Here is a 27,785-nt window from a genome sequence, read left to right as displayed (position 1 = left end):
CAGTGTTCTTGCCTGGAGAATCCCAGGGACGGGGGAGCCTGGTGGGCTTCCATCATGGGGTCGCACAGAGTTGGACACGACTGAGGTGACTTAGCAGCAGCACTGCAGCTGTGCAGGCCTTGACTTTAGCTACAGAGACTGAGGCTTCAGGACTGAAGGTCTGGCCAGTGTTTCACACGGGAGGCCATGGAGGGCTGAGGGGTCTGCAGAGGTGTTTCCATCTACTCACTCCTGATGTTTTTGCAAAGGAATATCTGTTTCTATTCCCCTTTCCATGCCATTAAATAGTAGCATCTTTATAACTTCAGAAGGAGTATAAGAAGCAGCATCATATGCAATAGAACAACTTCAGGAAATGTGAAATAGCGCAAGGAGAATTCCTTTCGCCTTCTGGTCCTGCTCCCGACATTCCCAGAGACGTTAGGCAACTGCCTGTGAGTCCCTGGATCTCACTTGCCTCTTGGAGAAGTTATCGCTTCTCTACCTACATCACTGCACGTGAAGGAACAATGGACTAGCACATCTACAGATGCTCCAAATTGGTCTCCGGGTATTCCACCAATGGGAAGGAGTATTATTTTTATCAGAAGCACATGGGAAGTGATTTCAAAGCTAGCATCCATCATTGACAGGAAAAGTGGCTTGACTGATGTAATGAGATAAATTACTATTAAGAAGTTTTTACCGAGTCTTGATTTCATACCTATTATGGTAATCTAAATGCCTCATGTGCATTATCTTATGCATTCATCCAGCAGTGCCACCAGGTAGATATCAGTGGGCGATTTCTTACTCCACATGAGAACACACCCAGTAACCTAGCATTCCTCCAGGCCCTCTGTCAAGCACTCTTCACTGTCTAGGACATGTGGAGTCCCTTGCTGTTGGCTGTTTCATTGTGCCATTTGGCACTGCTGATTCCCCCCACTTGAATTGTGTTCTTAGCTAAAGTCATTTTAATATATCACCAAGACTTTTGGGTGTACCTTTACCATATAATTAAATAATGTAATTAATATAACTAAATTATAATTTAATTAATAACAGAATTTAATTACTACATAACAACATAGTACAGGAAGAAGCATGTCAATAAACAACTAAATTGTATATTTTGGAACAACAACTTTGATTGCCATAAAAATTAAATATAAACAAGAAAAATGGAGGGAAAGGTAAGAATGAGAAAGGAATGCTGTGCTCTGATTACTTCACAAATGTCTTTTTACATTTTCCCTACATCTTAAAGATACCTAGGCCAAAAGCATTTGGCAGTTTCTTTGTGGTTTTAGCACATGAAACAGGAAGGCAATGTTTTAATAGAATTTCCTACCTGGGCATGTTCTTAAAGAAGTCGTCTTAGCTTCATATCAAAACATTGTCTAATGAAGGCATGTTTATAGATGTTTATAAATCTTACATTAAAATGTGGTTGGTCTCTTGTAAGAATTCCTGCAGAACCTTGACTCCCATTTTCCAGATGGGGGAACTGAGGTACCAAGAGGATCGTGGACTTTAGCTCAGGATGGAAAGACCCAGAGTTAATCATTGATACTGTTTTTTTCATCCTGTTGTCTGTTTCTGTCTTTAGAATGTCATAGGTATCATCTTAGGCATCCTACACAATTTAGACAATCCTGGCAGCTTCCTTATTACAGTCTTGTCCCAGCAAATGACATTGGTCTTTTAAAGTCCCTGATTTTTCAAGCCATGCTAAGGACAGTGTCCTCACTACACTCCTGGGAATGAAGGCTTTTTTCTGTGTGCCATCCTTTCCCGTGGGAGGAAAGACAAGCTCAGTAACTTCTTTCCTCCTCACAAGCCAAGATAAATGTCATAACAGAGATGAGCCATCAGATACTTGAAATTTGATGCTGTTTGCATTTCCTTCTTGCTTCTTTGGGGCTGAAGCTTCTTAATCGACAGGTGCCAAGATTGAAAAGTGTCAAACACGTGAGGAGGAGAAAAGCCTTCTTTTTGGAGAAACTAATAACCACTCCATCATCCTGTACAATAACCCAGGTGTGTGTGTGCCTGCCCACATGTGCCAGATTGGATAATCTCAGGCCTTACAGACATCTATCACAGTAGACTGCCTCCTCACCAGAGCTGAGAGGGAGGTCTCTTATCTGAGCTGGGGATTTTGACAAAGGTGCATTTTAGGATGTGGGGTTTATTTCTGCTTGATGAGTGTGGAGAAGCACATACAAAGCCGGCTGGAACCCCGCCCGGCCCCAGCCTCCCCAGGGCTGCACAATCAGGAAGTGCTTCTCCCTCCCATTGTGGCTTCAGAGGGAAGTATGCTTTACATATGCAAATGCAAGCCCCCAGTTTCACTTAATAATTATCAGCTGGAGATTCTATTGATGAGCAGCTGAAGCTACTCATCAGGAGAGAAACTGAGTTAACCATTTCTAGGTCCCCCTGGAGACTGCTGCTTCCAACTAGCCTCTGAATACTCTGGTGATGGCAGACAAAGCTTCCGATTCCGCCCCCCTCTTTTCTCCCTTCTCCTGTCTAGTGGAGTCCAGCCACTGAGCCTTCCTGACCCCTTTTATGTGTGCATCTTTCTTCTGCTCCCACCTCCTCTCTGTTGCATGGACTACAGAAGGCAGAATAGGTCCATCTCTATTTGCAGCCTTGGGATTGCTTACAGCTTCACCAATAATGGCCTTATGTTAACTCCTGCAGTAGCTCTCCAGCTTAGGTGACCAAAGGCTGGCATTCTTTCAAAAGGACCCAAGATGGGGAAGGGGGTTGGGAAGAAGAGTTTGGGGTTAGAGGATGCAAACTATTACGCATAGAGCCGATGGACAGCAAGGTCCTACTCAATAGCACAGGGCACTATATTCAATGTCCTGGGATAAACCATAATGGAAAAGAACATTAAAAAGAGGGATTTCCCTGGTGGTCCAGTGACTTAGACTCCAGGCTCCCAATGTAGGGGGCCTGGATTTGATCCCTGATCAGGGAACTAGATCCCAGATACTGCAACTAAGACCCAGTGTAGTCAAATAAATATTTTTTTGAATAAAAAGAATGCATATATATGTATAACTGAGTCACTTTGCTGTACAGTAGAAACTAACACATCATTGTAAGGCATTTACAGTGTGTTAGCTGTGTTAGTCACTCAGTCGTGTCTGACTCTTTGTGACCTTATGGACTGTAGCCTGACAGGCTCCTCTGTCTGGGATTTCCCAGGCAAGAATACTGGAATGGGTAACCATTCCCTTCTCCATAGGATCTTCCCTACCCAGGGATCGAACCTGGGTCTCGTGCATTGCAGGCAGATTGTTTACTGTCTGACCCACTAGGGAAGCCCCCAGAGTCAACTGTACTTAAATTTAAAATATAAAATTTGATGGTGAAAGGACACAGAGGACTTCACAGCAGGACACCCAGGATGCTGAGATCAAGATCGATCAGTCAGTTCATTTGCTAAGTCATGTCTGACTCTGCGACCCCATGGACTGCAGCATGCCAGGCCTCCCTGTCCATCATCAACCCTCAAGTTTACCCAAACTCATGTCCATTGAGTCATTGATGCCATCCAACCATCTCATCATCTGTTGTCCCCTTCTTCTCCTGCTTTCAATCCTTCCCAGCATCAGGGTCTTTTCCAATGAGTCAGTTCTTTGCATCAGGTGACCAAAGTATTGGAGCTTCAGCATCAGTCCTTTCAATGAATATTCAGGAATGATTTCCTTTAGGATGGATTGGTTGGATCTCCTTGCAGTCCAAGGGACTCTCAAAAGTCTTCTCCAATACCACAGTTCAAAAGCATCAACTCTTCAGCATTCAGCTTTCTTTATGGTCCAGCTCTCACATCCAAACATGACCACTGGAAAAACCATAGCTTGACTAGGTGGACCTTTGTCGGCAAAGTAATGTCTCTGCTTTTTAATATGCCATCTAGGTTGGTCATAGTTTTTCTTCCAAGAAACAAGCATCTTTTAATTTCATGGCTACAGTCACCATCTGCAGTGATTTTGGAGCCCAAGAAGATAAAGTCTGTCACCGTTTCCATTGTTTCCCCATCTATCCCATAAAGTGATGGGACCAGATGCCATGATCTTAGTTTTCTGAATGTTGAGCTTCAAGCCAACCTTTTCACTCTACTCTTTCACTTTCATCAAGAGGCTCTTTACTTCCTCTTCGCTTCCTGCCATAAGGGTGGTGTCATCTGCATATGTGAGATCAAGACACCAGGACTTTCCCTCCTCTCTGCTTCCCCTCTTCTTCTGCGTGTGCTTGTCCTCCAGGACATCTGATGGTGTCTTTGGGTTGCTTTGTCCGCCTCCTGTGTTCTGGCTGTGTTTGAACAGAGCTCAGTGGGCTGTTAGAAATGGCTTTATGAGGATTTTCTTCATACCCATCTTTCTGCAGGAAGTTCTTTACTTCCTTGATCCCTACTGAAACTATTCTGCTACTTGTCCCTCTTATAAGTATACGCCATGCAGGGTGTCCCCACTTGTCACATGGGAATGCAACTTTGATTTCCTGGAAAGAGCTGTTTAGGGGCAGAAGGTGGAATGAAAACAGGGGTTTGGTGGGCGGGTGGGGAGGCCGTGGTGTCAATTCAACCTCTTCCCTTTGTTTGCAGAAAGTCTTGGCAAGTTACTACAGCTCAGTGAGCCCTTGCTTCTTCCTTTTTAAAATGGAAACAATAAAACCCTCTTCAGAGATTCAGGACCTAAATAAGATAATGTCTGAGACTCACTCAGCCAACGTGTATGGTCAGTTAGGGTGCTCAGAACTGTCATCGTCATTCGGAACCCAATCAGTGTCATTGACCTGTTCTAGTAGTTGCTTGTATTCCTTGCCTTGGTCATTTAAGACCTTGATTGCAGGCCTATTACATGCTTGGTTCTATAGACACTGGAGGTATAATAGTGGCTGAGACAGAGCCACAAAAGACCCTTCTACCACTGAACTTGTATTCTAGGGGTAGAGACAGGCCAACAGGAAGGAAACAAAGAAATGTCTACATGGGGATAATGCTGTGATATATGCAGCAGAGAAGAAGAACCAGAGATGGAGTGAGAGAGACTGGGGCCGATAGGTGGCCAGGGATGGGTCTTCAGGGGCTGGCGCACAGATTCCTCTCTAAGGATTGGTACTGAAGCAGGCCTCCCAGTTCAGAGTGTGAAAGCCAACAGCGGGTGCAGAGGCCCCAAGGTGAGACAGTGCTTGGTACATTTGAGAACACCTAGAAGGCCAGTGAGGTGGCTGCAGAGGGAGTGGAGGAACATTCTAAGGTCAGGAAGATAACTGTGGTCAAGGTTTTGTGGGACCGAGTAACCCACGGTGAGGTGTTTGGCTTTTGTTTCTGGTTTGATGCGAAGCCATATGAGGGGTGGTTTGAGCAGGGTGCTGAGGGGGTCTGAAGACCATTTTTAAGTGTCCTCCGGCTGCCGAGTGGTGAGTGGACTGAAGCAGGGTGGCCTGGTAGGAGGCTGTTGCATGAGTCCAGGTGGGAAATGGTGGGACCTGGGACTTGCGTGGTGGTGGTGGTCAGATTGTGGATTCGGGGTGTACTTTGAAGGCAGAGCCAACATTCTGACACATTGCTCACACAGCGTGTGTGGAAAGTGAGGGAAGAAATTCAGGGATGAGCCTTAGGTTTCTGGCCGGTTGCATTGGGAACAGCAGTAATGCAGTTGACTGAAGTGGGGAGCAGAAGGTTCAGGAAGGACTCTGATCTGTTTTGCTGTTATTGTTGCTGTTTTGTTTGGCTATACCGGGTCTTTGTTATGGCACATGGGAACTTTAGTTGTGGCATGTAGAATCTAGTTCCCTGACCAGGGATCCAGCCTGGGCCCCCTGCATTGGGAGCAGAGTCTTAACCACTGGACCACCAGGGAAGTCCCAGGAACGGCTCCCTATGGATGTGGGGACATCACTTCACCCCTCAGTCGTCATCTTCTTTCCGTAGTTGGGAGCATATAAGAATGCCTATCACTTACAGGCCTGGTGCTGGACATTCAGGAAACTAAAGTGGTTCAGTGTGGTCCCTGCCTTCCCTGGCACAGTATCTGCCTTGAACAGGTGCTGAGGGGATGGGAGTCCCAGTGCCAAGCAGTTTGCAGGAATAGCTGCTACAAATGTAGTAAGACCCATCACCTTAGATCCATGGTAGGGGGTTCCAGGAAATCTCGTTACTGGGAGAGGAACAGAGCAGCCAGCCCACTCTGGGCAGATTGGATAAGGCTGCCTTGAAGGGACTTTTGAACCACGTACTGGAGAGGCAATGGTAATTCACCAGGTGACAAGACCTGCAAAGGGAATAACATAAACACTTAATGCTCATTACAGTTGCCAGTGGTGCCAGCCATCATCTTAGCACAGGGCTTCCTTGTGTAAGGGCTTTGGAGATAGCTCGGTAGTAAAGATCCCTGGTTTTGGAGGTACACTTCAGGCAGAAAATGGAGTCAGAAAGTGCAGGAGATTTCAAGAGCAGCTCCAGAAAGCCCTGTGACTAAGGATTTCCTCTTGATAGATCCTCTCCAATGTCCCCATCGTGACGCGGCCTCCGAGGTCAGTTCCATTAATACAGTGTCGGGTGGGCTTCTGGCCTGCCAGGGGATCTTTATCTGTGGCCAGGAATTGTAGTCTGGCCCTGGAGCGCCAGCACCCAGGTATCCCCCGGGTCCTCTCTAGGTTCTTCCTGCACCCAAGCCCATGCTTCTTTGAACTTGCCCAGGAAACTCCTGGCTTTGTCTCCTGGTGGAGCTGAGTTGAGAATCCTTCGTTTTATTCTTTTTGCCTCTATGATAAGGTTGGAAGCACCTCCTAGAAAATCTCCATTACCCCTGGAGTAGGACTTGGGAGAAAATAACAATCTGTCAAAAGTAGAGATGGCAGCTTTTTCTTAATAGGTATTAGCATGATATTTTACCCAAGCATCTATTTTTCTCTTGGTAATGTCTTATCTTTGCCAAGTGCCCATCCTGATAAAATACTATTTCTGTCAAACTGAACTCCTGATAAAAATCTTCTATCTATCCCTGCCCCCAATCTATGCTGATAAAACCTTATGCTTCATTTCTGATTTCCTCCCAAGGGATAGTTTGGATTCGTCAGGAAAGGGTGAAAAAAGGATGATAAGGGTTTTTCTTCTTCTTTTTAAAAATTTTGTCTCCATATATTAATAGATGCTCATGGCAATTGGAGTATAACTTTAAGTCAGACTGATAAGGAGGGCATTGGAGACTGTGAAGAAAGGAAAAGGAGAGAGAGAAAAGCAGAGCAGTCATTTATAGGCAAAGGGATGCTCAGGCAGGCTTTTGCTTGCTTTCTCTTGTTTTTAATTTACAATTGAGCCGAGGATGGTAACATTGATTTAGGTGACGTGGCAGTTTACAGGAAGGGGATGCTGTTGAAAGAATCAACCGCATTCACAAAAATACTCGCTTCCTCTGGTCTTTGAAATGTGTAGAAATAGTCTCTTTTATTATTGAAGTATAATTGCTTTACAGTTTCTGCTCTACAATGAAGTGAGTCAGCTGTATGTTTTATATCTATCCCCTCCCTCTTGAGCCTCCCTCTACGTCCCTTACCCCAACCACCTAGGTCATCAGAGTATGAGGCTGAACTCCCTGTGCTATGCAGCAGGTTCCCACTAGCTGTTTCACACGTGGTTGTGTATATATGTCAATCCCAACCTCCCAGTTCATCCCACCCCACCCTTTCCCCATGTCCCTCTCTCTGTCTTCATCTTCTCTGTCTTCATACCCTGGAAATAGGTTCATCTGTTCCAGTTTTACAAATTCCACATACATGTATTAATATACAGTATTTGTTTGTTTGTTTTTTCTCTTTCTGACTTACTTCATTCTGCATGACAGAGTCTAGGTCCATCCACAACTCTGCAAATGAGCCAGTTTTGTGCCTTTTTATGGTTGAGTAATATTCCATTTTGTACATGTACCACATCTTCTTTATCCATTCATCTGTTGATGGACATTTGGTTGCTTCCTTGTCCTGGCTGTTGTAAATAGTGCTGCAGTGAACATTGGGGTATAACGTGTCATTATGAATTATGTTTTTCTCATGGTGTATACCCAGAAATAGGATTCCTGGGTCCTATGATAGTTCTTATTTTAGTTATTTAAGGAACCTCCGTTTTGTTCTCCAAGGTAGCTGTATCAATTTACATTCCCACCAACAGTGCAAGAGGGTTCCCTTTTCTCCACACCCTCTCCAGCATTTATTGTTTATAGACTTTTTGATGATGGCCATTTTGACCAGTGTGGGAGCGATATTTCAATTGTAGTAACAGTTTTTGATTTGCATTTCTCTAATAATTAGTGATGTTGAACATCTTCTCACGTGCCTCTTGGTCATCTGTGTGTCTTCTTTGGAAAGATGTAGGAATATTCTTTATGGCAACCACTGGTGCTGGTGGTGGGCTCCATAGCCATTTCAGACTTTAACCATGCACGTCCAGAGTCCTGCTTGTCTTGGATAACTCTTTCTACTGATCTGCTTTCCAACTCCTTTTTTCCAGTATCTCATCAGGTCTAACTATATCATGAACACTGCAGGCCAAGTTGGGTTCTCCTGAGGCAGTGCTTTCTGCATGAGGTTTGCATGAAGAGCAGTGGCTCTGTCTCAAAGCCGGTTGAGTGTAGAGCAGATGAGGTGTGTCAGAGCACCCAGAAAACATGACGCAGATCAAGCCAGTCCTCACTGACACAAGACCTCCTGAAACACCAGAGGTGGGAAATGGGGTTTTCCCCCTGTGTTGATCCTCACTTATATGCAGCCCAGAGAAAGAGCCTTTGCTCAGACTGGCATATACCTCCTTTCAGATGCCATGGTGGATAAGCACAGTGATCCCCGTCACTGACATAGAGCTTGGAGAATACTGTCTCAACTTCTAGTCATGTTTTGCACTCGGTTTTCCTCTTTCACTCCCAGAGCATTCATGAGAACATGCCATCCTCCAAATACAGGAGACTGTCCAAATCTAGCTCTGCTGTTTGGTGGTCCCCTTCTTCCCTAGATGAGCGGAGCACCGTCCTTCAAGTCTGACACGGTCCAGTGAAAGATGCATGCATGCTAGAAAGCAGTCATTCTTTTGAGTCCTTTTTACAAGAGTCCTTGACTCTTTTCCCTAGATTTGAATTCCGCTCTGACACTTCACCCCTAAAATGAGATAACCTAGGAACCCTGGGGGTAGGGGGGCTTCACTGGTGGCTCAATGGTAAAGAATCCAGCTGCTAATGCAAGAGACATGGGTTTGATCCCTGGGTGGGGAAGGAAAAGACAACCCAGTCCAGTATTCTTGCCTGGAAAATCCCATGGACAGAAGAGTCTGGCAGGCTACAGTACATGGAGTTGCAAAAGAGTTAGATACGACATAGCAACTAAACAACAACATCAACAAAGAGCCCTGGGGAAGAGAAGGGAGCAGAATGGATGAGTGAGGGCTTTGTAGATTTGTCTTGAGTCCTGACACAGCTGCTGCCTGCCATTGAAACCTTCTATCCCTCCATAATCCAAACCAGACATTCTTGTCAATACTCCTCATTAAAATTCTTTTTCGATGTTTTCTGATGAATAAAATTGGCCACCAAGAATGACAATGTGAGGCTTATGCCAAGTATGAGTTCACATTTTTAGAAAAGAATAGTTTTCAGTATCCTTAGTGTGACGGATATAAAATTTAAAACCTCAATGAAGAGTTCATCCCATGTAACTTTCTTGATGTGAACAAGATTTTAGTTACCAAAAAAAAATGTAAGCCTCATTAAGAATGGTTTACTGTAAAATATGATTCTCTCCAACATACATGATTTGCTACTCTTGGAACATATTAGTGGGATTTTATAAGGGCTATGAATATTTCAAATAAAATAGCACATTTATTGTTAAGGTTAAAAAATATATATATCAGTGGAAAAATATGAACTCATTTATCTTGAGTGCTGCCACAGCGGAAATTAAAAGGAGGAATTCTATTTCTGGGTCTGATTATTCAATCAAAGACCATGTTGGTTGGTAACTTGGGGTGGCATGTCCATTTCACACTTTGCAAAGGATAAAATCATTGTGCTCAATCATTTGGCTTCTGGTTTTGAAGTCTCTCCTAATAAAGGGAACTTTTTCCAGCTATTACAAGTATATGAACCATGTCTTAAGGAACCATGGTACAGGAAACAGCCATTGAAGATCACCAGTAAAGCTGGGTGTCTTTGAGCCTACGCAAGAAAAACCTGATTGAAGTTAATGAACTAAATGGGGGCAGAGAGTGATCAAAGGTGATGGGAAAGTGGATTTATTTTGCGCTCACACACTGGTTGATTCTTGAGATTGGAATAAATACCACATTTTCTGGGATGCACCATATTGTTAACCTCCAATAGTAGTTTTCTAAACTACCTAAGTGATCTAAGAACTCAACTCTGCTGCCATGTCATTCAATTATATAAAAAATAGAGCCCTAAATACATTATACTTTGTCTTGTTTGGTGACGATTTCAATGCTACCAACAAAGTCTTTCTGTTAATACTTAGATTCTTTGGACATCAAAGAGAAATAAGATTGGCCAGATTTAGAAGCGGAAAGATTCAGTTATTCAGCTATAACAACAGTGGTTCAAAGACCAACTGTCTCCGACTTTCAGAACTTAGGATATTTGGGGGGGAAAAAAAAACATTTGAAGCTTTGAAATCATTGATCCTGAAGTTTGAAGGGGCAAACCACTGACACTGTTGCTTATTAGGATACTTTTAAGCACTTCTAGCCAAAACCCAGCTAGGGAGACAGCAAATTGGTGCTAAAAATGTCTTCATTTTCTTGACTTAATGAAGCTCTTTAAGACAAGGTTCTGGAAAACAATTTCATGAAGGAAAAATCTATTACGATGAGATGAATCTAGGCTGCTTTTCCTAGTCTGCTGTTTGCAGTTCTTCTCTGCTTTTTTTTTTTTCTTTTTAGTATATTTTATTTTTTTAATTAGAGGATAATTACTTTACAATATTGTGATGGTTTCTACCATACATCAACATGAATTGGCATTAGTTATGTGTATGGTCCCTCCCTCTTGAACCCCTATCCCACGTCCCTCCCCATCCTACCCCTCCAGGTTGTCAAAGAGCACTGGCTTTGGGTTCCTTGCATCATACAACAAATTCCCACTGGCTGTCTATTTTACATACGGTAATGTATATGTTTCATTGCTGTTCTCTCATATCATCCCACCCTCTCCTTCCCCCACTGTGTCCAGAACGTCTGTGTTTCCTTGGCTGCCCCTCAAGTAGGATCATCAGTGCTGTCTTTCTAAATTCCATATATATAATATACATTAATATATTTGTCTTGCTCTTTTTAACTTCACTATAACAGACTCTAGGTTCATCCTCCTCATTAAAACTGACTCAAATGTGTTCCTTTTTGTAGCTAAGTAATATTCTTTTGTATATATGTGCCACAACTTCCTTATCAATTCATCTACCGATAAACATCTAGGTTGCTTCTATGTCCTAGCTATTGTAAATAGTGCTGCGGTGAACATTGGGGTACATGTGTCTTTGTCAGTTCTGGTTTCCTCGGGGTATATGCCTAGTAATGGAGTGACTAGGTCATGTGGTAGCTTTATTCCTAGTTTTTAAGGAATCTCCATACTACTCTCCATAGGGACTATATCAATTTACATTCCACCAACAGTCTAAAAGCATTCCCCTTTCTCCACACCCTCTCTAGCATTTATTTTCTGTTTACTTTTTGATGATAGCTATTCTGACTGGGGGTCGCAGAGAGTCGGACACGACTGAGCGACTGATCTGATCTGATCTGATTCTGACTGGTGTGAGATGATACCTCATTGTAGTTTTTATTTGCATTTCTCTAACAATGAGCAATGTTGAGCATCTTTTCATGTGTTTATTAGCCATCTTTTTTGGAGAATGGCTTCTATGTCTTCTTTGGAGAAATGTCTGTTTAGGTCTTCTGCGCACTTTTTGATTGGGTTATTTTGCTGGTATTGAGCTGCATGAGCTTCGTGTACATTTTGGAGATGGGAAAACTGGTCAACTATGTGTAAAAGAATGAAATTAGAACACCTCCTAAAACCGTACACAAAAATAAACTCAAAATGGATTAAAGACCTAAAGATAAGACCAGAAACTATAAAATTCTTAGAGGAAAACATAGAACACTCTCTGACATACACCACGGCAAGATCCTCTATGACCCACTTCCTAGAATAATGGCAATAAAAACAAAAATAAACAAATGGAACCTAATCAAACTTAAAAGCTTTTGTACATGGAGGAAACTATAAGCAAGGTGAAAACTTAGCCCTCAGAATAGAATAAATTATTAGCAAATGAAACAATTGATAAAAAATTAATTAATCTCAAAATATACAAGCAGATTCTTTTCAGAAGTTTGTGGGACACTTTTTCGATACTGTTGTGTTTGATCTTTGCCAGATGATCTCCAGGGTCTTTGCTGGAACTCAAGTTTGCTTTGGTTGCCGAACATGACTTCCAGAAAATGACTTTGGGGAATCTTGGGGTTAAAACATACCCTATTTATCCCATAACAAGTAAGCAGCCTTTTCATATCGTCACTCCCATTTTTCTTCTCTGAGTGAGTCTGATTCCTCAATTCCAGAACTTGGGAAAATGACCCAGACCTGTGTCATTCTCTGAAATTATCAACTACCAAGAATTAGTGACACCTGGACTTGTGACATATCAGTAGAATCAACTCTCACGTGGGGCTCCAGAGATTAAAATTTAAAACAGTTTTATCTGCCTGCAATGTGGGAGACCTGGGTTCCATCCCTGGGTTGGGAAGATACCCTGGAGAAGGAAACGGCTACCCACTCTAGTATTCTGGCCTGGAGAATTCCATGGACTGTATATTCCATGGGGTCACAAAGAATCACACACAGCTGAGTGACTTTCACTAAAATGTGCAGCTTTCAAGGTTGGACTGAGATTTCTAAATTTTTCTAAGATGACTTTGGCCACAATATTTAATTTATCTTGCAATTTCAAAATGCATTGAAGGAGGGTGTGAAGTTTTTGAGCTTCCCAGGTGGCGCTAGTGGTAAAGAACCCACCTGCCTCTGCAGGAAGACTTAAGAGATGCAGATTCCATCCCTGGGTTGGGAAGCATGGCACCCCACTCCAGTATTCTTGCTTGGAGAATCTTATGGACAGAGGAGCCATAGTCCTTGGGGTTACAAAGAGTCAGACAACTGAAGTGACTTAGCATGCACACACATAAAGTTTTTATGTTGATTGAAAGAATGGCATTGTGTTTTTTAAAATTACAAAATGTGTCCTTAATGGGCAGAACCTGAGGTGGAAGGTGAGGAGTTGGAGAGGTCATTGGAATGAAGTGACCTATTGGTCTTAGAGATGGGTGTCTGGGTGAACCAGGGAAGCTGGAAGTTCTGGCTGCTGCAGTCATAGGGCCGTGCTTTAGGAAGAGCTCTCATCCTGGAAGGCAGGGGGATTGATAGCAGCAACAGCCCCAAGCTTGGAGGAGCTAGAACACTGGGTAGACTAGGGTATAAAGGAAATTAAGTTTCCCTGGGTTCCATGATGGGAGCTTCTAAGAATATAGTAGAGACTCAAGCAAAGAAGCTGGGCCCTGGGTCAGAGCAGCATCAGAATCAAGTGCAGCAGTGCTGCTGAAGACCTTTTTGTATCTAAGCCAGTTTCTTAAGTTTGCTCTAAGGAGCAAACTGTGGCGGCTGGGGCTTGTGGTATCTCAGCCTGAGAACTGGGGGAGATTCCTAAGCCAGCATTTCTCAACCTCAGCTACACAGGAGAACCAGAAGAGTGGTGCTTCTTAAAATTCTGAGATCTAGACCTTAATCTCCAGAGATTCTGAGCTAATTAATATGGGAGTTTTTGTTGTTATTGTTTCTCAAGGGATTGTAATGGTAGCCAAGATTGAGAACCACTGGCCTAAGGGACCAAGATATGAAGCAGAAGAAACCACAAACTAGATTGTACTTGTTTGGAGAGGGGCAAATAGGAAACATGATGGTTGGGGCAAATAGAGAAATTGATCTGGAGCCAACGAACCTGGGCTCAATTGCTCCCTTTGCGGTTTGTTGCTGGGATGACATTGAACAAGTTAAATCATGAGTGTTTCTTCTTCTTTTTCCCATTTGTCTAACACAGAACACCCACTTCATTTAAAGTGTTGTGTGAATTAAAATGAAATGACACAGCCTCTAAGCCCTGGACATGTGCTCAATAGGAACCGACCAAGCGTTTGATTAATGACGTCAAAGCAGATGGAATGGCTTCTGTACATTTTTCAAATTGCAAAATGTGATGGGAATAGAGTTCTCATTAAGAATATGATCCCTGGCACCTGTGAGTAAGGCTGGGTGGAACAGATAGGGATTTGAAGAGGGGAAACAAACTGAGGAGACCAGTGTGCTAGAACAATGGCCCACAAGCTAGGGCTTGCAGGCCAAATCTGGCCCAGTACTTGTTGTTTTAAATAAAGTTTTGTTGGAACACAGCCATAATCATTAGGAATGAGTTACGAATTTCTGTGTCTGCTTTGTGCTGCCATGCCAGTTGAGTCCTTGCATTCGAGATTGCATGGCCTGCAAAGTAAAATATATTTAGTCTCTGGGCGTTTATAGAAAAAGTTGGACCCCTGTTTTAGGATACCATTAAAAGGCTGGATTTGAGATGGAATGTTTGAAATAGAACGAGAAACAAGTGCTTCAAACATCAGGAAGGGAAAATTGGCAGGCGCTGGCAACAGATTGTACGTAGGGGGATTTTGCTGTATAAAGGTTAGGGATGCAGTGTCTTCATCATGGGTAGGATGATGTAGTTGGGGGGGGGGGTGTGGGTGGGGCAGCCTTCATGAAATCTGAGCATGAGTGCAGGGACTCTGGTGTCCTTGCCTAGAAAGATCTAGGGGTGTCACCTCTTGAAGGGGCTGGTGTGAGTCCCCAACATGGACAGCTGAGGGGCCCTGCCTTCATTAATGAGCCCCGAGTTCTATCCATTTTCAGTGATGGATATCACTGTGTGAAACTCCAGAGAGATTTCAACACACACAAATTGATTCAGATCATCACTTAGGACATTCTGGATGCCAAGTCCCTAATCTCTGTCACCACACTGCACGGAGGTTGATTTTCAATTTACCTTTTTTGTTCTGAATCTTAGATGTTTTGATTCTTAATTCAGAACATTCATCTCAAGTGGATTCAGAGATTCAAATCCAGTGATAAATTCATGTTTTTTAAGAAGTTTGGGAGGGAGGAGGAAGATGTTGTCAACTGAGATTTCAAATGATGTCTTATTTGACATTTTAAAAGTGGGCTGAACTGTAGAGCAAAACATATAGGCATTATGTGATAAAGATGCTCTCTGTGTACAAATTGAGTGTAGATTTTAAAAAAATAGAAACCTGGAAGGAAAGGTAACAGAAAAGCAAAGGTCAAAGGGGCTCAGAAACGAAGGATCCTCTTCAACCATGCCTTTGTGTCCCCCCTCCAGATTTGGTGGGGTGGGTGGAAAGGGGAAACTTGAGTGTCTACTCTGAATAGGCCTGATGCCGGGTAATATGCTTGTCACACATACACAGAGACACACACAGACACAGACACACAGACACACACACACACACACACACACACACCATTCTACATATGGGGCCAGGGAGTCTGGAATCAGAGTGGAACATGGCTGAGTGACTAACACACAATTATAAACAGGTGGCAGTACCATAATCCAGACTCAGCCTTTTCTTATTCCAAATGCTATGCTCTTAGGAATAGATGTGACTTGTTGGCTTTTCTTGGCTATCTCTCCTACTTCCCCCAGCAATTCAGATTATAATGAGGTCGCTTTGTAAGTACAGTTGATCCTTGAGTGACACAGGTTTGAACTGCACTGACCTCAACCTGCAGATTTTTCTCAACAAATATGTATCTCAGTTGGTTGAATCTGCAGGTGTGGAACCACAGGCACCAGTGGACCTGTCTTGGTGACTAGTGTATAGACTGCTTGGCTGAATTCAGGTGATGAGTTGCACGTGGGGCAGGCTGTGTTCTCGGCATGTGTACTGGGCTGGAATTTTATCCAAGCTGGATTGGAAGGGGAAGCTTCACCACTGCCAGCGTGACAAATAATTGCTCTGGGTACAGTAGTCTCCATAGACCATAAAGTCCCACGTGATGGGAGAGACCAGGGCCCAGAAAGCATCACAGACATGTTCAGACCACTTCTCAGAGAGCAGAGCTTGCACTGTCCTAACTTTCCCCTCACCCCACCTCCAGAGGGTTAGGAGAAGCAGGAGCCAGAGAGGAGGGTCATCTAGGAACAAAAGCCAGAGTCAGGCTGAATAAAACTGGAGTGAGCAGCAAACGTGGCAGGGCAGTGGGCCCTGCTGTCTTGATATCCGCCCGCGCAGCACTGGATGGGTGGCCCGAGTTAGACGGAGGGTGCAGCTGTACTTGAGCTCCTGGGAAGTTAGAGCCGAGAAGGGCATTGGAGCACATCTCCAGGACACTCCCTGTCAGAATGAAAACCAGCTGAGGAAGATGAAGGGTCCTGCTCAAGGTGACTCACCGTTTGGACAAACACACAAACCAGCAATTCCAATTCTTTTTTTAAAATTTATTTTTTAATTGAAGGATAATTGCTTTTCAGAATTTTGTTTTCTGTCAAACCTCAACATGAATCAGCCATAGGTATGCATATATCCCCTTCCTTTTGAATCTCCCTTCCTGCTGTTTACTGAGCCCTTCTGAGGTGCCAGGCACTGGGCACAGTCAAGCATGTTGCTTTCTCCAACATCAGCTCCCCCCTCCTTGAGGCCTGGGTTTTATTACTTTATTATTTTTATGTGACTTCATCAATGATGAATTTATGGAGTTTTATGGTAGAGAAAACACCTGCATGTCTTTGAGAGCTATGTTTGGTCAAAACCAGCTGGGATTTAAAGCAGGAAATGGACACAGGTTACTGAAAGCATTTTCCCCCTCACTACCCTGGATTTAGAATTGCTTAGGGATTACATAATTGTGCTTTTACGAGCACATAATCAAAGAATTAGAAATAATGCAAAATGCGGAGCTTTGGGGAGAGGAGCTAGAGGAAGTGACCGGATCCCCATGGGAACCCTATTTGCTTTTCTCTTTTGCCTCTGGATGAAATTTGACCTGCCCAAGATGCGAAGAGTTGACTCACTGGAAAAGACTCTGGTGCTAGGAGGGATTGGGGGCAGGAGGAGAAGGGGACGACAGAGGATGAGATGGCTGGATGGCATCACTGACTCGATGGACATGAGTTTGAGTGAACTCCAGGAGTTGGTGATGGACAGGGAGGCCTGGCGTGCTGTGATTCATGGGGTCGGAAAGATTCGGACACGACTGAGCGACTGAACTGAACTGAAAGCTGAAGGGAAGAAGGTGCAGGGATGCCACATATCAAAGTAAGTGAAAGTTTGCTGGCCACTTGCTCTCAAGGACCACTTGGAGAACAGCCTGTATTCAGCAGATGGAGAGCCCTCAGCACCCTAATTACATCATCAGCTCATTTTAGCCATAACATCACCTGCACCCCTTGGACAGGGGTTGCAGGAACTAATTGACACCAAATGCCTTCCAATGAGAGGCAAAATGGTTGGTATTTCAGTGTCTTACTTACACTTCCCATCACCCTTGCAGGGTGAGTGTTTCTACTCTTAGAAAACGGAAAACCAAAGTTGAGAGCATTTAATCCCTCTAAAGAACAAATTTATTAGAGTTTCCATTTGTTATATTTTTTCCTGGAGCTTCTAGGATCCTGGTGGGCTTCCAGAGCCTCCTGGGTTCCTTCCCAAATATGCCAAGGTCCTTTCAGCAAAAAGAAGACCCCTGAGACACCAGAACAAACTATACGTCCAATTCAGGGCCTAAATGCAGGAGCTCAGCCACGTGCAGTCACAGAGACCTTGTTTCCTGTCACCACAAGGGGAACACGGCTTAAGCTATTAGAGGCTCAGTTCCCTCATCTGTAATGGGGATACCAATTGCCACCTGCTTCTGCCGTGATAACCCAGGATATTACCAGTGTCAACTGCCCAGCCCCACACAGAGCCATAGCAGGTATAAAGCTAACTGTCCTGCCCATTGATGGAAGCTAGGCGGTCACCTTCCTCACCCCTGCTGAGAGGGTCGATGTTGGCTGAGAAAACACAATTTCTGTTGCTACGTTTTCTTCTTCTTTTTCAGTGAAACTAATTTGGTTTTACCAAGCAAGGAGACAGGTTTCAAAAGCCTGGGTCGAGCTTATTGTAATCAGAGAGCTTGGTAACAATGCAGTCCTAATCAACCTGTGATTTCATGTCCCCACACACTCTGCCTCGGCCTTTGATCTGTGGTCCCGAGCAGTGGAATTCAGTGAGTCATATTTGTTGTGTGGATAGCAGAGGACCCGGAGCTCAGGTGTTTTACCCTGAGGTGATTAAGAGGGGAAAAAAGAAGTTGTGTATGTGCAAACCCAGAGACACATCAAAAGGCCCTGGGCAGAGGCTGGCGCGGCAAAGCAACATAGGTGAAACTCACAGGGTGTAATTCATCACAGTCTTTGATCCTCAAGTTTTGTGAGTCACAGAGTCTCCCTGGGACAGTCTGCAAGCTCAGTGGGGTCTGGGCAGGAAGGAGAAAAACTCCAAGTGGGAAAAAAAGAGCATGTGTTTTTTGTTTTTTTTAGCAGGCGGCTGAGAGAGGGTAATTTTCTAGAGACATGATTTTTGCTTGGTTGTCTCTGAGGCAGCTGTGTTGTAGCTGGATCCCAGGATTTCTGCAGCATGAGACAGTTTGGGGTGTGTCTTGTGTCCCTGCAGCTCCTCAACAGAAAAATTGCATTGAGCACCTACTGTATACAAGGAGTTGTTAAGTATCCTTAGAGATGGGGCTTTTGTATTAATTTTTAAATCCATAGCTCTCTATGTGGGCTTTTATGAAATTGCATTTAAGTGGAGAGTGCACAGGCTCTGAGACAAGAGTAACCTGGGTACAAATTCTGATCCCCCTGTGTTCCGTTTGTGTGACTTTGAGAGACATAGTTGCCCTTTCTGTGTATGGTTTCTGACAATGTATAGACTGTTTCTGGCATTCAATTATATGATTATGCTCCTACTTCCTTCTTCCTTTTTGCACTTAACTATTTTACTCTTGGCATAGACAGATGCATCCACTATGCCAGCATTTATCAGATATATTGTTACCCCAAAGATAAGTAAGACCCAGTTTTTATCCTTATTAAGCTCTCAATCTTCATAGGAAACATTTAGTAAAACAATTTACTAAATCCAGTATGATAGGTACATATTTGTCTTAGCACTGTGTTGAAATATGCTGATAGATATTTTATCTGAAAATTAAAGAAGGCTTCCCTTGAGAGGTGATGCTTATGAAACTGGGTTTTGAAGGATGAATAGGAGTTTACATAGGAAGAACTAAATAAACTTAGTAGTTAATGTTTCTCCTTTTTATTTCTTCTCTTCCTTTTGCTCTTCTCCACTTCCTCATACCCACCCCCATTCTTCTCCTTCCCTCCCACCTCCTCCTCCTTCATATTCATATTTTATTGTTAACAAGAATATCTACCTGGAAATATGCCCAGTAGAGAAAAGAAGACAGTGGATTTAATCAGGAAAATTACAATCGTCTTCTCTAAACAGCCTGTTAGCTTTTTTTTAATTGAAGTATAGTTGATTTACAATATTGTGTTTCTGCTGTACAACAAAGGGAATCAGTTATACATATATACATATTATTTTTCATATTCTTTTCCATTATGGTTTATTACAGGGTTTTGTATATAGCTCCCCATGCCGTACAGTAAGGCCTTGTTTATTTTATATACCGCAGTTTGAATGTTCCAATACCAAACTCTTAATTTATTCTCCATATCCCTTTTCATAAGCTAAGTTTGTTTTCTGTCTCTTGAGTCTCTTTGTGTTTCATAAATAAGTTCATTTGTGTCATATTTTAGATTCCACATATAGTAGATATCATGATATTTGCCTTTGAATGGGCTTCCCTGGTGGCTCAGCGGGTGAAGAATTTGCCTACAATGCGGGAGACCTGGGTTCAAGTCCTGGGTTGGGAAGATCCCCTAGAGAAGCGAAAGGCTATCTATTCCAGTATTCTGGCCTGGAGAATTCCATGGACTGTGTAGTCTGTGGGGTTGTAGAGAGTCGGACACAACTGAGCAAACTTTCACTAGTATGATAATATCCAGGTCCATCCATGTTGGGGCAAAGGGCATTATTTCTTTCTTTCCATGGCTGAGTAATATTCCCAAGTGTATATACCACAGCTTTATCCTGTCAATGGACTCTTAGGTCCTGGCGATTGTAAATAGTTAAGCAGCATGTTAGTTTTTTACCCTCATTGCAAGTCATTCTGTTTTCAACTCTGTTCCCAGTTCACTCTGGATGCATGCATTTATAACTCACTTTCCACCTGCTTTCCCTTCTCAGTGGGACTCTGAAAGGAATCTGGATGTCCCGGGTACGTGGAGGGGCTCACGTTGTTTTCCTCGACCTTAACTCTTCCCATCTCTCCGTGCCCACAGATGGGAAGCCGGTGTCTCTGTCCCCGCTGGAGGCCCAGCCGCACAGCCCCAGGTACACTGCGTCCAGCCAGCGGGAGCGCGAGAGCCTGGAGGTGCGCGTGCGCGAGGTGGAGGAGGAGAACCGTGCACTCCGCAGGCAGCTCAGCTTGGCCCAGGGCCGCAGCCCAGCCCACCGGCGTGGCAACCACTCTAAGACCTACTCCATGGAGGAGGGCACCGGCGACAGTGAGAATCTTCGCGCCGGCATCGTGGCAGGCAACAGCTCCGAGTGCGGGCAGCAGCCGGTCGTGGAGAAGTGCGAGGTAAAGAGCCCTGGGAACCTTCCAAGGACCAAGCCCCTCTTTGTCCACCCTGGCCCCAGGCCAGTGCCTCCTGGAAGAATGTCCAGGAGCCTGGAAAGAGGTGGCATGCTTGACTCAGGCCTGGGCGTGAATCTCGGCTGGTTACTCACTTTGCCTGGCAGATTGTTTAAGCCTCAGCCTCAGTTTTCCTCATCTGAAAAATGGGGATAAGAGAGCCTGCACCACAGAGGTATTAAGAGCAGCCAATTGATGGAAACTGCTGCTTGTTTCTTTGCGGCTCATTTTGGCATGCTCAGAATTTCTAGCTGTCATCCTGGGAGCCCTGTTTCTTAGCCTCCAGTGGGAGTAGTGTCCCTGGCCTCTGGCCCAGCTGGGCAGTTCCCCTGGACCTCATTCTCACTTTACACCCAGCTTCTGTAATTCAGAACCAGAGACTTGCTCATCTAAAACAGTTTTTGAACTTTGATAGCTTTCCGTCATTTCCGCCCTTTTAGGGTATGCTGGCTTTCTTAGAAACTCTTCAGTCGTTTGAAAAACTTACCCACTGCCTCTCCTTGCTGCCCCTCAGCTCCCTCCTTCATACATCTATGCTTATGTGTGCTCTGAATGTGCATGAAGACAGACAGACAGACACACACACACTCATTTTATGCTTCTTCCATTCCTAGTGGAGGGAAATTAGAGCATCTCTGTTAAGTGTTAGTCACTCAGTCGTGGCTGACTCTTTGAGACCCCATGAACTGTAGCCCGCCAGACTTCTCTGTCCATGGGATTGTCCAGACAAGAATACTGAAGTGGGTTGCCATTCCCTTCTCCAGGGGATCTTCCCGACCCAGGGATCGAACCCGGGTCTCCTGCATTGCAGGCAGATTCTTTACCATCTGAGCCACCAGAGAAGCCCCTCCTTGTTAAGAGCAAGACCTTTTGAGATAAAGAAGCCTGAGTTCACTTCCTAGCTTGGTTGGCTTTTGCTGTGAGTGCTTGAACAAGTTACCTAACCTCCTGAACTTCAGATGTGCCTCCTCAGTAAACTTTAGATAATAACACCTGTTTCATGAAGTATTGCGAAAAGGAAGTGGGATGGCCAGAGAAAGCCACAAATACTGTCTGGTACAGAATATGTTTTCAATTGTGGGTCATTTTTGTTATTTTTAGTTCGATGCAGACAGATATTACCTGGTGTTTGTTTATTCCATTACCTGACCACATTCTCATAATATTTAGACTTCGAACTCCCTGAAGAGAAGAGTTTGTGAACTATAAGATGCTGTTCACATGAAGAGGGTTTGCAGTGATGTCGGTGAGACTGTGTAGTATGTCGGAAGCAGATCCAGGGCTTAGTTATGAAGTGATGTAGTCTCCGGTCTGTGCAAGGTCAGGGAGGGGATTCTAGACTGTAGTGGTCATGGAGAGCCCCTGAGTACTGGAAGATTTCTTGTGGATTCTCCAGGCTGGTTGAAGTGTGGGCTGGTGGAGATGTGGAGAAAGGTAGATGGATGATGTCCTATGAAGATTGTGTGTGTGGGTAGGAAAAATGTGAAGCGAGATTCTGTCAAGCAAGAGAGGATTTAGGGCATGGTGAGCTGGTTGATCAGGTTAGCCCAGAGAACCCAGGCAGGGAGCTGGCTGTGGTATCATCATCATTCATCCAACAAGTATTTGTTGAGTCTCTGTTGTGGATCTCATACTGTTTTCTGTGCTAGGAAATAGCAGTGATGGAGAAAGAGACAAAATTCCCTTTCTTCTGGCTCTTACCTTCTGAGGTGGGAAGTCCGGAAGAGATGATGGACAAAAAGAGAAAATCTGTTTGTTCCCAAACTCAGGTTTGTCTGCTCACCATTCAAAAGTCAATAATTTGAGAGGCAAGTATTTTTAGAAAGGAAAGATGCTTTAATCCTAAATCTTGCAGTCTGGGGAGAGGGTGGACTTGGGACCCAAGCCTGACTCTGAAGATTGTGCTTGGCCATGATAGTATTTTTTTCCTTAGTAAATTTCATTTTTGTTTCACTTTGTAAAAAAATTTGTTCATTTATATATTTATTTTTGGCTGTACCGGGTCTTCGTTGCTGTGTGCAGGTTTCCTCTAGTTGTGGCCAGCAGGGACTGCTTCTCCGGTTTACATGACGGGCTTCTCTTGTGGAGCATGAGCTCTAAGTGAGGCGGCTCAGTGGTCGTGGCACACGGGCTTAGTTGCCCCACAGCCTGTGGAATCTTCATGGACCAGGGATAGAGCCCGTGTCCCCTGTATTGACAAGTGGATTCTTCACTACTCGACCACCAGGGAAGTCCTACAGGTTTGAAAGGGGAGAAGGGGAGAATCGCATTGAGTCATCGAGGCAGGAGGTGGGGTTCTGCATCCTTCTCCGTCCTGTGACTGACTCCTGCAAGTGTTATCTTGCCTGCATGGTCCACCTGCCAGATTTCTTGGGGGCGCTGTTTGGGGGGTAAACAGCCAGCTAGTCATTTGGAAACTGCATAATTCTTCATTCTTCCTTCTATCTAGGAAAAGAATCAGTGGGTTAGGCAAGGCATAGTATGCATTCCAGAGAGCATAAGACAGGAATTATGTTAAATTGCCTAGTGATCTGCTTCCTGTAATTAGGACTGACTGTATGCCAGGCCCAACCTCATTTAATCGTCCACAGCCATTGCCAGTGGCCTCTGTTACGGAAGATCTCTGTTTTACATCTTTGAAAATGAGCATTTAGCAACTTTAACAGTTAAATTCTCATGATCTAGGCTGGTCCGGGTTGGGCCCTAACTTGGGAGCTGTCTTTCCTTGCCTGAGTGGAGGCTGGTTTGACTTCCCTCAGGTTCTCTACTCTCTGGTTATGGTCACGACATCAGTTTAGAATGTGGGCTGGCCCGGGGGAGGAAATGCTTTTCCTCGAGTGTGTTTACGTTATTATGACTCAGACTGACTTAAACCACTGGGTAAGGTTAAGGAGGTGAAAACTAGAAAAGGAAAAGGAAAAAACTGGGAGGGTACAAATGTAACAGGGGTGAAAGCAGAGGATTCCTCTTCCTACTGTTGCCTGTGTGGCCAGTGGCTGCCTTCTCCGGCTCAGCTTTCTGAGATCCACACATCCTATTTCTAAAGAGGGCTTCTGCCCCAAGTGCCCCACAGAATAGTGTGGGCCAAAGACCACTGGCTTTTTACTCCTGCCCTACAAATAGGTTCATCTGTGTCATTTTTCTAGATTGCACATACATGTGTTGATATATAATATTTGTTTTTCTCTTTCTGACTTCACTGTATGTGACAGACTCTAGGTCCATCAGTGTTTCTCCAGATGACCCAATTCCATTGCTTTATATGGCTGAATAATATTTCAGTAATGTATATATGTACCACATCTTCTTTATCCATTCGTCTGTCAGTGGACATTCAGGTTGCTTTCATATCCTGACTGTTATAAACAGTGCTGTGATGAACATTGGGGTGCACATGTTTTTGATGGTTGGGAGGGAGATCCAAGAGGGAGGGGTTATATGTATACATGTAACTGGTTCACTTTGTCGTACAGCAGAAACCAACAACATTGTAAAGCAGTTATACCCCCATTTTTTTTAAAAGGCTTTCAAAGTGGGAGATAGGAGCCCAAATCTGGCTCCCTTCCTACCTTGATGGTGGTGAGACTCTGAGCACTTTACATCACTCTTCTGTGTGTGTGTTTCTTTGTTTGTATGGTTATGGATTAAAATCAAGTTCTTGCCTCAAACTGTTTCAGTGGTAACAATGTGTACTAGAACTTTAGGCAAACAGTAGCATCATTAGTTGTGTTAGTAGTTGACTTCACTGTGATTTGTCAAACAATTCCAAGTAACAGCTACTTTGCACCTTATTTCTCTTTACATGTAAGAAGCCTGTAGGCTGTCGGTGTAGGGATGTTCATATCTGGAATGCAGTCTTCCTTTATCTTGTCACCCAACTGGCTTGATTGGCATTCTCAAGGTCATTGTGTGGTCTTTAATGACTGTCAGAGCTTCAGCTCTGTCAGTCACATTCCAACTAGCAGGAAGGCTAAGTGTATCAGCTTGCATTAAGAACACGTCTTAGAAATTTCACAGTCAGTCCCTTTTAGATCACATTGGCAGAACTTCATTTAGCTGGTACCTTTAGCTGCCACCTGGCTGCAAGGGAGCCTAGAAAATAGATTTTTCTTCAAAGAAGCCATATTCTCTGTTAACATTTTGGAGTTTGGCTACTAGAAAGTGAAAGTGTTAGTCACTCAGTTATGTCCAACTCTGTGTGATCCCATGGACTGTAGTCTGCCAGGCTCCTCTGTCCATGGAATTCTCCAGACAGGATTACTGGAGTGGGTAGCTATTTCCTTCTCCAGGGGCTCTTCCAGATCCAGGTAACAAATCTAGGTCACCTGCATTGCAGGCAGATTCTTTACTGTCTGAGCCACTGGGGAAGCCCTTGGCTACTAGAGAACCGATATTATGGTTACAGTGAACATTCTCTGTCAAATGAATAGTTACCGAACTGGGTTGTACATCAGAATTACATAACCAAACATGCATATTCATGGAACCCATCCATTCTACTGATTGAGAATCTCTGAGAATAGGGCCCAAAATTTAGGTATTAAAATTTTGTATCCAAGTGATTCTGAGATAGTAGAAACTGTTTGGAAACTACTGCTTTAAAGAACAACTGAAATAAATTATGGGGTTCACTTTATCTCTATGCTCTTTGACAGATATGTTGCTCCCATAACTTATTTTTTAGTCTTTTGCACCTGAGAATTAGGTTTCGTACATTTATTTATTGAGCACACCCCATGGCATGTGGGACCTTAGTTCCTCGACCAGGGATTGAACCCATCCCTGCTCAGAGTCTGAACCACTGGAGTGCCAGAGAAGCCCTTGTCCATTTATTATATGTATCTCCGTTTATTATACATCTTTGTGTGTCTTGATAATGTTACTTCTCAGTTATTTTTTTGGTGGAATTCACCTGTGATGAACCCTGGATTCTGTTCAGAGGTTCCATAGATGAATTAGCAAGTTTGGGCCTGCTGGCATCTTATTTCAGTGCTGTCTCCTCCAGGGGCACACGTGCCCTGAGATGCTGGCTTTAGACCTATTAGCAATATGCTTATTCTGTTTCCATCACTTGGCATCTTTAAAGATTTTAGGGAAAATTCCATAGAGGCAAACGAGAAATGTCAGTCAGCGGAGTCAAAATAGAATCCTCCTCCTTCGGCAGCGCTTATGGTTACAAGTGCTCAAGCTGGTCCTGACACCCTGTCAGCGTGCAGGGCCTTGCAGCGAGGGACGTTGTCATCATCTCTGGTGGCACTGGAACTTCTCTGGGCTATGACAAGTATTTCTGAAAACCCTTCTGTAATGACGCCTGGGCTGTCAGCTGAGATAGCTGGTGATAGAAATTGGGGCCTTTTGCCAGTCCGTGTGCCCTCTTATCGTTTCCTAATGATGTCCCCTTCAAGTCGCTGCTGCCCGTTTTCTCCCTGCATATTTCTGTTGGCAGGGCAATTCTGCTTCCATGAGGGACTGGTTTCTCTGTGCTTCTGGACTTAGAATAGAATGATCCTCTTTGATCTCCACTTCTGCCTCTATTTGTACAGATATGTGCATTTTTCTTGCATTTCTGGTTCTGGTCCATTCTGGGAATCAGCCATGGTTCAGCACAAAAACTGTAAACTGGAGTCAGAATGTCTAACCAGAAATCTTTACTTTGCCACTCACTAGGCATGTGACCTGGGACAGTTCAGTTACTCTCTTGGAGTCTATTTTATTATTACGAAATGAGAATAATAATGTGTTCTTCCCTGTGCATTTGTGAGGATGAAATGAAATAGCAGGTGGGAAAGTAACCCTGGATGGGTGTCACATATGCTTATTATGAATCTTCCAGTTCCCAATTGCTGCCTAAGAGATCACCTAAAACATAATGGCTTAAAACAGCGCCAATCATTTTGTTAGCTCTCATGGTGTCTGTGGGTGAGGGATTTGAGAATGGCTTAGCTGAGTGATTCTGGCAGGTAGAAGGGCTCATGCAGTTAGAGGTGGAACGGCGAGGGTTGGAGCTGTGGGCATTGGCCTGGTGTCTTTCTTCACTGTTACAGATTTGGGGCCTTCCATGTAGTCTCTCTCTGTGGCTGATTTGGGCTTCCTCACAACATGGCGGCTCCAGGATGGCCAGGTACTTCCATGGCAGCTGATGGCTTTAAGTACAAGTATTCCAGTGAGCAAGGCAAAGCAGAAATACTTTAATGACCTCATCTCAAAAGTCACATAGTGTCACTTTTGTCCATAGTGTAGTCTGTTGTTTGAAACAGTTACAAAACCCCACCCACTTTGAAGGGAGAGGGGTATACACCCAATCTCTGAATGGAAGGAATGTCAAAAAACTGAAACAGCAACAATTGATATTATGGAAAGTCAGGTGAATGGTAATGGCTGATGTCAGACCACCCCTTGAGGAAGTATCTCTTTCCTTCTTGCCTATGCTTTGAACTGTGTTCAAAATTGTAATAGCAATGTTACATTTGTAATAGCAATGTAATAGTAACAAAAGTGAACATGTATTGAGTCCTGCAAGTGTAGGAAACAGCATGCTAAAACTTACATGAAATATCTCATTTAATCTGCATAACATACGTTCTTCTTTTTATAGAGTAGAAAGCTACCACTGAGAAAAGTTAAATAATTATGGCAATGTCATACTGCCAGGAAGAGGTGGAGCTCACATTTAAACCTAGACAGTTTGCTTCCTAGAGCCTATGCTTTGAACCACTGTGCTGAACACTGTGAATTAGAGCTGCTGGGACCAGTGCTCCATCAGCTCAGAGCTGTAGTCCCTATTCTCTGCCTGGCAGGTGCCTCATCTCAGAAGGCTTCTGGATGACAGGCATGAATGATGCAGGGTCACCA

The 27,785-nt window shown here is 44.0% G+C and overlaps 1 protein-coding gene across 6 annotated transcripts in view; it reads left to right on the top strand.

Moving 5' to 3' along the window:
• Positions 1–27,785, top strand: part of LARGE1 (LARGE xylosyl- and glucuronyltransferase 1) — a 612,983-nt gene that overhangs the window by 263,908 nt on the left and 321,290 nt on the right. For all 6 annotated transcript variants that reach the window (XM_055396700.2, XM_088837172.1, XM_055396699.2 and 3 more), the window contains exon 3: positions 20,578–20,879. In XM_055396700.2, the coding sequence (XP_055252675.1) occupies positions 20,578–20,879 (302 nt within the window). The remainder of the gene's footprint in view (positions 1–20,577; positions 20,880–27,785) is intronic.

Source organism: Moschus berezovskii, chromosome 6, assembly GCF_049115385.1.
Source record: "Moschus berezovskii isolate FMDL1 chromosome 6, NW_MosBer_1.0, whole genome shotgun sequence".
Lineage (NCBI taxonomy): Eukaryota > Metazoa > Chordata > Mammalia > Artiodactyla > Moschidae > Moschus > Moschus berezovskii.
This window is presented reverse-complemented; position numbering and strand designations above follow the sequence as displayed.